The sequence below is a fragment of the Barbus barbus genome (genome assembly GCF_936440315.1).
Source record: "Barbus barbus genome assembly, chromosome: 48".
Taxonomy (NCBI): domain Eukaryota; kingdom Metazoa; phylum Chordata; class Actinopteri; order Cypriniformes; family Cyprinidae; genus Barbus; species Barbus barbus.
In genome coordinates, this window is record NC_136726.1 from 6,927,506 (window position 1) to 6,938,492 (window position 10,987).

The 10,987-nt window shown below is 37.9% G+C and overlaps 2 protein-coding genes across 2 annotated transcripts; both read right to left on the reverse strand.

Annotated features, from left to right (window-relative positions):
• Window positions 1–19: 19 nt before the first annotated feature.
• On the reverse strand, window positions 20–5,696 carry LOC306866664 (troponin I, fast skeletal muscle-like). The gene is made up of 7 exons (XM_079411943.1): window positions 5,599–5,696; window positions 1,487–1,514; window positions 1,080–1,116; window positions 855–983; window positions 686–775; window positions 431–607; window positions 20–343 (listed from the first exon to the last, which is right to left on the reverse strand). The coding sequence occupies exons 2-7, from the start codon at window positions 1,492–1,494 to the stop codon at window positions 248–250; spliced, it is 537 nt and encodes a 178-aa protein (XP_079268069.1). The 5' UTR covers window positions 1,495–1,514; window positions 5,599–5,696; the 3' UTR covers window positions 20–247.
• A 784-nt stretch (window positions 5,697–6,480) lies between these two features.
• Window positions 6,481–9,998, reverse strand: tnni2a.1 (troponin I type 2a (skeletal, fast), tandem duplicate 1). Its single transcript, XM_079411942.1, has 7 exons — window positions 9,954–9,998; window positions 8,234–8,265; window positions 7,572–7,608; window positions 7,361–7,489; window positions 7,192–7,281; window positions 6,928–7,104; window positions 6,481–6,796 (listed from the first exon to the last, which is right to left on the reverse strand). The coding sequence occupies exons 2-7, from the start codon at window positions 8,239–8,241 to the stop codon at window positions 6,701–6,703; spliced, it is 537 nt and encodes a 178-aa protein (XP_079268068.1). The 5' UTR covers window positions 8,242–8,265; window positions 9,954–9,998; the 3' UTR covers window positions 6,481–6,700.
• Window positions 9,999–10,987: the final 989 nt, after the last annotated feature.

Here is a 10,987-nt window from a genome sequence, read left to right on the forward strand (position 1 = left end):
GCAGAAAGCAATGATTATTACAGTTGGGTTATTTATTTAGAAAAAAAGCATAATTTTGACAAATCTGTATAGAATTACAAACTGATCACTTCATTGTTCAAGAGAACAATTCAAGTTTTAATGGCATTTTTATGGATTATAAACTGAACTGTCCACTGAACAGTTCCTGCAAAACCTTTAAGTAGTACATTTTATTCAGATCCAAGCCAATAAAAAGATCATGGTGGAATACTCATCATCAACATCTTCAAGCTTCAGATTCAAACATCTTCTTCCTGCCACCCATACCAGCCTTATCCTCGATGTTCTTACGCCAGTCACCAACATCACGCAGTTCTTTATCCTGTGAATGAAGGAGAGATTTTCAGCTTTTGCGACTTGGAATGTCTTGACCTTATCATGTAAAAATTTGGTCATTTGTTGCACTCACCTCCTCTTTGACCTCCTTCTTGACTTGTTTCAGGTTGGCTCTCAGGTCCATGGAGACCTTGTGCTTGGATCCCAAAAGAGCTTGAAGCATAGCATCCGCAGACATGCGCACTTTCTTCAAAGGAGGCTTCTTGAACTTGCCCTTCAGGTCGACGATCTTGATGTTTAAGTCCTTAACCTAAAACACACAAAAAATTATCTAAAAAGCACCTTGATCATGGACCACATAGAAGGAGATACGTGTAAAACATCTTACCTCATTGACAACCATGATGGCTTTGTACTCTAAAATATATCTCTCCTCATCAACAACTTCAATTTTTCCATGTAACTCTTTGCAGAGCTCCTGTTGACAGAATTTCATGCTTCAGCTTTGAATTTCCCAAAATTTCCAAATTCTAGTTGTAGTAATAATTGAATTGGACCTGTAGTTCTTGTTTGGAGCTTGGGTATGACAAGGTAGGGCACTGTTCTTCCATGTATCTCTTCCTCTCCTCTTTCTTCTCAATAGCCTCTGCTTCCAGTAACTCTTTTGCAACCTGGAGCATCATGCCCTACAAGCAAATGCGACTCATTAAGACTCATTATTCTTTTACTTTTATATGTAACTGTTTGATGTTGTATTGGTTCAGTAAGTCATGAGCTCTTACCTTCAGGCTGTGTTTTTTACTGCTAGACATTCGTTTTCTTATCAAGAGGAGAAATAAGAACATACTTTACATTAGGATGTTGATTTCTCTGTTATGCCACCTTAGTTAGATTGTAATTTGTTAGGAATGATATCTACAATATTTACAGTGTTTGTAAGGCAGCACAGCACTAATATTCCTCAAGCGTTCTGGTTAGTGTTTTGTTTTCAACCATGAAACCAAAGTTCTAAACTTCTGCAGCAAATTCAGCACAAACTGCTTAAAGTACAGAATTGTGATGCCGTTTTCTTTCTCGCATCCATTTTACTAGTCACCCTTACAGTGGTAAGGTGTTGATTATTATACTTAGTGTCGTAAAAAAAAATCCACAGAAAAAATCACACTGATTGATGGAAAGGCATACTTACTCAGACATTTCCAAGAGTTTATTTGCACCTTTTTGATAGAAAGAAACAAGAGAAATGTATCAGAGCTGTGGCACAGTAGGTTATGCATACTTTCAAAATATATCAGAGCCCTCTCCCTACACTGCTGTCTGAATTCGACTGTACAATAAAGTAAAGCAGTGAAGCTATAAATAAAATAATCAATAGATGATCTAGAGCAGGGGTGTCAAACTCAGTTCCTGGAGGTCCGGAGCCCTGCAGAGATGCAACCCTAATTAAACACACCTTATCCAGTTAATCAAGTCCTTCAGGCTTATTTGAAAACTACATGGTTTGTGTGTTGGAGCAGGGTTGGAACAAAACTCTGCAGGGCTGCGGTCCTCCAGGAACTGAGTTTGACACCCCTGATCTAGAGGACCATCCATTTTGGGCGAAAGGCACTATGCATGTGAACACAAATGCTTCTAAATACACAAGCATAACATAGTTTCAAAATATGTCAGATCGCAATGCATAATGCATTCTCAGCATTGCCACAAGGGGCACTATAGTGTGCATTAGCACAAATTGTCTTTTATAGTCAGTTATACTGTTGTCATGATGGAGCTTGATTTTGGAGAAAATCTTGCTGAGAAAGTTAAAATACTTGGCCCCACACAGGCCCCAGGGCGGGTCCCTGTGTTCTACCTCGCTGCCCTTCCGCGGGTACATCAGTGGCCCCGCTGGCACGGTCTCTCGGAGCCTGGCTCCCCAGTCCGTCTCGGTGGCTCCTGCAGACCATCAGACTCGGCTACGCTATTCAGTTTGCCCGGCTTGGATATGCGAGTTTTGAACCGTGCACTTCACAAGATGCCATTCAAGATGTTGACGCAGAAATGCATTTTCGTGTGCGTCCTACCTAGATTGGCTTGCAGCTATCGACCTGAAGGACGCGTACTTTCATGTCTCGATTCTCCCGCGACACAGGCCATTCCTGCAGTTCGCGTTCGAGGGTCAGGCATACCAGTACAAGGTCCTGCCCTTCGGGTTGTCCCTTTCGCCTCACGTCTTCACCAAAGTCGCAGAGGCGGCCCTTGTTCCCCTGAGAGAACGGGGTGTGCGCATCCTCAACTATCAGCCAACCTCAGCCAGTTGGGCCTTCGGGTCAATTGGGAATAGAGCAAACTTGTGCCAACGCAGAGGATCTCTTTTCTCGGCATGGAGTTGGATTCAGTCAACCAGACAGCACGCCTCACCCAGGAACGTGCTCAGTCGGTGCTGAACTACCTCAAGACTTTATCAGGCAGGACGGCGGTCCCACTGCAACACTTTCAGAGGCTCCTGGGGCATATGGCTGCAGCTGCAGCACCATGAGGACCCCCGGAGATGTTCGATCAGAGCCGTGCTTTCCTTTTTGCAACAAGGGTTGGAGCGTAGGCTGTCCCCCTCCACCCTTAAGGTTTATGTTGCTGCCATTTCCGCTCACCACGACCCCGTCGGGTCTGGCTCGGACAACGCTACCGTAGAGACTGCGTTGGCCTCGTTCAGAGGGTGGGGGACCTGCAGGCATTTTCGGACGACGAATCGTGCCTTGAGTTTGGGCCGGCTGACTCCAATGCAACACTGAGGCCCCAGCTCGGGTATGTGCCCAAGGTTCCTACCACTCCCTTCAGGGACCAGGTAGTGAACTTGCAAGCGCTGCCCCTAGAGGAGGCAGGCCCAGCCCTAGCTTTGCTCTGTCCTGTACGCGCACTGTGACAGTACGTGGATAGAACTCAGAGCTTTAGGACCTCAGAACAGATCTTTGTCTGTTACGGAGGACATCAGAATGGAAGGCTGTCTCCAAGCAGAGGATGGCCCACTGGATAGTGGATGCCATCACCTTGGCCCATGAAGCACAAGGTGTGCCCTGCCCGCTCAGGTTGCGTGCTCACTCCACTAGGGGTGTCGCATCGTCCTGGGCGCTGGCTCGTGGTGCCTCGTTAGCACAGCCAGGGGTGTCCTGCCTATTTATTTTGATTGGTTTGTTTGGGCTTTGTTTTTCATTAGGTAGTTAGGGAAGGAAAATGTATTTTTATTTTTTAACTCAATTAGGTTATTTAATACTTTTTCTTTCTAAATTGGTTTTGCTTGTTATTTTGGCCTTTGGACACCCCGAAGAGATGCTCTCTATTTTAACTTGATGTTTATTGTTTTTAAAAGAAACCTTATCACCTTATTTAACTAATACTGTGTAGTCGTTTGATTATTGACTGGAATGGTTTGATCATTTGGTACTCCATTACCACAACCCAGTTTGGTTATGCCCTTTTTAGAGTTTATTATTATTCCCGAGCACGGGGCGTAACAGCCAATAATACATTTGCTGGGCTGACAATATGTTGCTATCTGGGTAGTGTAGAGTACTACTAACATTTGTTTGTAATTTAGAAAAATAATCAAATGTAATCAGTTATATTACTTAAATTCAAATAAAACACTACTTATGACATTTTGAATAGGGTAACTTGTTATCTGTAACCTATTACATTTCTAAACTATCCTTTCCAACACTGAGGATAGAGCATGGAAAAGTGCCTGGACTTCGGAATCAGTAGTTTCAATTGTGCTGGGTTACACCCTACTCTGAAATAGGAGCTAATTTAGTCCCCCCAAAATGTGTTACTACAGCTAAAATTGTTCCCAGTTTCTGTGGTGTGAACATGCCAAAATGCAGGTTCTTCCACCAGCAGCAATAGGAACTACGAAAGCGTTCCTCTGGTGCAGCACTTTTGAAAGGATGCCACCCAGTGACAGCTTTTGTACCTTTTTTCTGAGAATGTAACCATTGCATGTGGACACAATCCAATGGCACCAAATCCATAGACATTCTGATCGTGTGACCTTTTCGCATCACTCTTAATGTTAAGAGTGTTATAAACTAAAGAAGACCACATGGTTCCCAAGCGTCTTTGACTGATCCGAGAGGAATTTCTCCAGGAGGTCGATGCAATATGATCTCAAGGCCAGTGCATCAGCTGCAGACACAGCCCCATCTTCAAACGCATCTCTGAGATGTCAAAGATATGACAACACAGCTCTCCTTTATTCCCCGCTAAACAACCGTCTCAAATGTCTTTCTTAATATACTCCTCCTCTGAGAGACAGACCAGACTAAGTGGCTAACTGATGACAAACTGATTGACTAATTTAGTACACATAAATGGACACTTAATGCCTCAATGACATACTTAGAAAGCTGTGAATACAACAGTCAGGTCACATAAGGCTATTTGAAGAAGGACTATTCTAAGTAACCATGGAAGAAGATTGAGGACATGTTTAGCAGAAAACACATGGCAGAATAGATCAAGTAATACAATGGTCTTCTTGTGTGAAGGTTTGGTAAAAGAGCAATTTAAGAACTCTTAAAAGTCAAGACCAATCATGTCTCTGAGGAAATATGTACAGTATAATCATATTCCAGATGTTCGCAAGGGTTAAGTCATTCCAGATTAGTACACGAGATGTATAAAAAGAACAAGAAGGTTTTTGTGAATATACAGCATTGTCTTTCAGGTTAAAAAGTACTGCAAATCAGTTTTATACGAGACAGTAGTTAATACTGTAGTTTATAAGGAGGTCCGTAAGAAGGTGCTGACAGGTGGAGTAAGACTTACGGATCAGTTTCAGATTTATGCTTGTGTTGGTGTTCACATTCCAAAGGTCACTTCAGCAGTCAGTATATCAAACCTGACCTCACCCTTTAGGTAACCAATCAAAATGGTTTATTTGCTTTTTAGCATGGTATTTCCAGAATAAATTACTTTAGATGAGTCCAAAAATAAAGTTTTCATGAGTCAGAATCACCAGCAATGATCATACAATATTGTGCGGAATATCTGAACGTATTTTCACAAATCAGTAACAAATCAACTTGGTTGACAGTAAATGACTATAAAACTAGTACAACAAGGAATCTTTGTTACATTAAGGTTCTCAGCAGGTGGCTTCTTACCATAGTGACTTTTGGTAGAAGAACCAACCCCAGTGACAACCTTCTCCATCACCTCCGTCATCAATCCCACAAACTATTATTTTACAACTTCCAACAAAAATCTACAAAAAATAGTATTTGCAAGACTAAGACAATGAAGCAAGGGAACTGTTCTCACCTTTCTAGAAGAACAGAGGAACGTCTTCTAGAGACGAATGGTTGTCAAAACGAGACACGGGCTACAGTCGTGTTAAGTAGGTATATATTGCATTCTCTGATCTCTCTGTAAATCCATGGTTTCTCTTTATGGAAGTGGATTATCCACCACACCAATGAGCTGACAAGGTCATGAAATACGGCACTATCCCTCCTTCGCAGCGCTATCAGTATAAATAACCTGTCCTTCAAGATAGCCATTCTTTTATTTTGAGGATGACTTTCTCACAAAGGCCTTTTGCTTTACAAGCATCTATCTATCTATCTATCTATCTATCTATCTATCTATCTATCTATCTATCTATCTATCTATCTATCTATCTATCTATCTATCTATCTATCTATCTATCTATCTATCTATCTATCTATCTATCTATCTATCTGTCTATCGTCCGTTCATTATCTATCTATCTATCTATCTATCTATCTATCTATCTATCTATCTATCTATCTATCTATCTATCTATCTATCTGTCTGTCTGTCTGTCTGTCTGTCTGTCTGTCTGTCTGTCTGTCTGTCTGTCTGTCTGTCTGTCTGTCTGTCTATCTATATATATCCATTCATCCAAGGTAGGTTGTGTAGATTGTACCTTCAGGATTGTGTATTCAGCATTCTCCAGTTTCCGGTCAGTTTCTTTCAGGTGCAAGGATGCCGTCACTGTTACCTGTTGTATTTATTCATAATAAAATAGGTTATCAGCTTTTATTCAGTCATAAACCAAATGGATAATGCAACTGACAGTAAATACTTACTTGTTCCACACATCGGTGGGGAAATAATATAAAATAAAAAGCTGGTAACAAAGTGGTTTATACAGCAAAATGAACACAGGACTTCATTCTTGCTTAACCAATTTAATGACAGTGTAAGACTTTGAGACATGGGTTGAGAATACACATTTCAATACCAGTGTTTAACAGAAAACTAAGTGATCGTATTTACCTTTGATAGCTTTGCCATTACCAAATGTAAATGAGTGTGTTTTAAGTACATAAAGAGTTGATCACATAATTTTAGGCCAATTCTAATTCAGCAGCATATTGAACTTCAAAAAACTAAATATTTAAGCCTCAGCTTCAAACATCTTTTTCCTGCCATCCATGCCAGCCTTGTCTTCAACATTCTTACGCCAGTCACCAACATCACGCAGTTCCTTATCCTTTGAAGAGTACATGAAAGATATTTGGTCAGTCAGCCAAAAGATTAAGAGTCTAAAATCAACATTTTTTGGACAAAGAAATACAGGAAGCTCATGGGAACGTCATTAGAACAATGCAGTTTATCACTCACCTCCTCTTTGACCTCCTTCTTGACTTGTTTGAGGTTGGCTCTCAGATCCAGAGACACCTTGTGTTTGGAGCCCAGCAGAGCTTGAAGCATAGCGTCAGCCGACATGCGCACCTTCCTCAGAGTTGGCTTCTTGAACTTGCCCTTCAGGTCAATAACTTTGATATTCAGGTCCTCGATCTAAAGTCCGTGAATGAGTGTCATCAGTATAGAAACTACAAGACAAAATACAAATTGGATTGAATTAAAATTTAGATGACATCTTACCTCCTTTGCACTCTTGTTGACTTTCATGTCCAGATCATATCTCTCCTCATCAGTGACATCAATTTTGTGGTGAAGCTCCCTGCAGAGTTCCTATAAACAATATATTTATTCTATTTTAGTTATCCATTTACAATGTTTTCTTTTATAAGGTGAATTTATTGTCCTTTACCTGTAATGCCTGTGTGCCTGAAGGTAGAGACAGAGGCTGGCAGGTCTCTGCCATGTATCGCTGCCTCTCCACCTCTACGTCCTTTACTTCCTGTTCCAGTATACCTTTAGCGATGGAAAGCATCAAGCTCTGCGACACAGAGAGGCTTGGGTGTCATTGTTACTTATTAATTAATATTGACAAATAGAATTAGTTTTGAATCATATAGTACCTTCAAATGATGCTTGCGACTCGATGACATCTTTTTCCTGAGGTGTTTTGGAATCATTCAAATATATTGTGTTAAAGCAGTAACTAATCACCACAAGATTATTTTATTTGATTTTTTATGTCCAGTATACACCGAAATAAAAACAGAGGCGGACAGTAGTGAAGTATTTTTACTTTACTCAAGTAAATGAAAAAAGTATCTGTAGTTTATCAGAGTGTTTTTCTTTGGAAAACTTCACTATATTCCAAGCATAATGTCATACGTTTTACAGCACTATATTTAATAAATAAAAGTTGTTGTTTGTTTTACCTTTAATACTTTAGAACATTAAAATGTAGTACTTTTTGCACTCAAGTAAATCTTTGAAATACTTTTACTTGAGTAAAAGTAAGAAAGTAATAGATTTCTAATGTATTTAAGTATTAAATGATATTTAATATGAAACGTAGTGCAGTAAAAAGTACAATAGTATGCTTTGGAATGTTGTCAAGTAAAGTTTTCTAAAGAAAAACACTCTGATAAAGTATAGTCACTTGAAAAGTATTTTTACAGCAGAGTAAAAATACTTCACTACTGTCCGCCTCTGTATAAAAATAAACAATTTCTGATAGCTGAGGAAGATGATGATAATCTATAAAGTGGAAATCAAAATATTCACTCACTCCGACATCTTGGCTAATTTTTGTTTTTGCCCCTGTGGAATAAAATGGACAATTTATTGGACAAATTGAATGGACAAATCACTGATCTATCTATCATATATCCTGTACATACACATATATGTATGCAATCCTGTGATTAACAGAAACAAAACCACTTATTCTCAAGTAAATGTTTTATAAACTACTTTTTGTGCATTGGATAATGTTTTAACACTAGGATGCCTGCAAAATGACAAGTAACCAAACTAAATCCTCTGGTCTAAAGTGAATCATATGCTATTTTTGAGCAGAAAATCTCTGATGATGCACTGTGCTAAGCCTGTTTCTGGGTGACAATCAAAATCATGACCCCACCTCTATTCCTTCCCTCCCAATCATCTGAAACTGATCTAACATAATGACTCAGATCATGACATCAACTTTTTTAATGCAAACCCCTTTCTTCTGTGTTTGATTTCCATTTATTAAAAGGCTGAGCCTAACTTGACTCTATGACCAAATTATCAAAATTAACAACAAGGCCCAATGAAAATTCTGTAATTTACTAATTTACCATATTATATTATATATTAGTGCTGTCAAACGATTAATCGCATCAAAAATAAAAGTTTTTGTTTACATATTATATGTGTGTGTGTATTATGTATGCATAAATACAAACACATGCATGCAAATATTTAAGAAAAATATGTTATATTTATATATTAAATATATTTTTATATAATATAAATTATATGAATATAAATGTAAATTATTGTCACAAAATATACTGTGTGTGTGTGTCTTTATATATACAAAATAAATATACACAGTAGACTCACATATACTGTGTAAACAAAAACTTTTATTTTGGATGTGATAAATGATTAATCGTTTGACAGCACTATAATGTACTATATTATATTCAATATATATGATAAGATTAAAATATTTAATTAATATAAAAAACATCTCATTTTAAATTAATTTTAATTAAATTGTACAACATGAATTCTCTTACTGGGATTAAAACTGTATGTTAAAATAGCTCAAAAGTAAACAATTGACAACTCTCTAATCTACTTTGTATCTCAGGATTACTTTCAGAATGCAAATTGCAAAGCCAGGTCTAAGGTTTGACAATGAGTGTCATTGTGATAATGTGAGTGAATATGTAGTAAAGGCATTTACATTTGAACTATGCCAACACCACAGATTTCAGCCATAGCATCATTGTCTAAGAAATCCAAAGAGACCCCTGTGCGTCATTTTAGACCTGTCAGCTGAAGCCTAATATTTATTTATAAGATAAACACTGGCACATCACCTCCCGATCCTAAAAGCCTAATCGGATACCGTTTCCAAAACTCAAATCAACACATTACATTTCATCTACCAAGTGTGCATCTAAAAATAGCAAAGTGATTTTTCAATAGAAGTTTTCTGTATTCCCAGAAATAATGCAGAATTAATGTCTTATAATTGATTTCATATCAATGTAAGTCTGAACAAACAATTTGCAAAAGCTTTCAATATTTCTCTCACACAAACCAACTTGCCTCATTTATGCTTACAAAGAAAAAACTGAGCAAATCAGTTAAAATATGAAATTCCACAAAGAGCAATTGCCTGTCAACACCACCAGTTTTTTTCAAAAATGCAGCTGGCTAAGATGCATCTAGCAGAATAAAGACATGAACAATAGGATAAGCAAAGGAAAACAGAGAAAACTGCATCTTACGTATGAGCTGAGGCAGACACAGCCAGAAGAATGGAGGAAGAATAATGTCTCTGTGGGCGGCGGGCATCATAAGTATATATTGTATTCCCCTATGACCAAGGAAATCCCATCTCTCTGTTTATGGAAGTAGATGCATTCAGAGAACCAATAGGCTCTCAAACACCTGAAACACAATATCAAATCCCTCATCTCCACCCCAGACCCCCTGCATATAAATAACCCCTCTTTAGATTGTGTATATTTTTAATCAAAGTGAAGCCCACACATGACGCAGAGATAATGAATATCAAGACACCAGCAAGCTAATAAACAAAAGGCATTTCTTGAGCTTCACATATACAGTAAAATTCGTATTTAACCTTCCCTTTTAAAGAAAAAGGAACAGTGCCCCACCAACAGTTTTGATTGAGCTGTGGCTTATAAATAAGTAAATAAATAAAAAGAAAGAAAATAATTACTTAAATAATGGTCATGAACAATGCTGGAAAGATTTTTTTTTTCTGAAATGTACATTCAGAAATAAGGGTTTCATATGTTACTGGGAATGTTAGCAAAGCATTCTTGTGGGCAAATTTTTGTTAGCTAGGTAAATATTATTTTTGCATTATGAATAATAATTAAATGATTTGGTTAGGTTTCCCCATTGGGCGAATGTCACATACAAAATTAATAATCACATTCCATGTTCAAATTCCAACTTGAAGGTACAATGGAAAGTGCAGACAAGTTGTGTCATGACTAGAGATGGAAATAATAAGAAATGTAGATTCTGGTTCAATTCTTTTAATGCATTTGAAAAAATAAATACTTGGGAAAAAGTTATTCATTCTTATTGTTAACCACAGATTAACTGCTATTCTAAGATCCCATAAGAAAGTGAACACATGGAAAAATAGCCAGGTGACATACAAACTGATGCCATTCATTTATAAAAAATTAGTTCAACTTATAAGTCTACAATAATAATAAAATAAAAGTACAAAGCGCCCATATCGCAAATTTTACAAAACCTAAACTATAGCAGCAACTTTACC

Bases quoted from the DNA above. Each gene is read 5' to 3' on its own strand.
- LOC306866664 (XM_079411943.1), bottom strand. The intron at 776-854 runs GTCCAATTCAAT...TTCTGTCAACAG, and splicing joins GCTCCAAACAAGAACTACAG to GAGCTCTGCAAAGAGTTACA. The intron at 608-685 runs GTAAGATGTTTT...TGTGTGTTTTAG, and splicing joins CCATCATGGTTGTCAATGAG to GTTAAGGACTTAAACATCAA.
- tnni2a.1 (XM_079411942.1), bottom strand. The intron at 7,105-7,191 runs GTAAGATGTCAT...CACGGACTTTAG, and splicing joins TCAACAAGAGTGCAAAGGAG to ATCGAGGACCTGAATATCAA. The intron at 6,797-6,927 runs GTGAGTGATAAA...TACTCTTCAAAG, and splicing joins AGAAGGAGGTCAAAGAGGAG to GATAAGGAACTGCGTGATGT.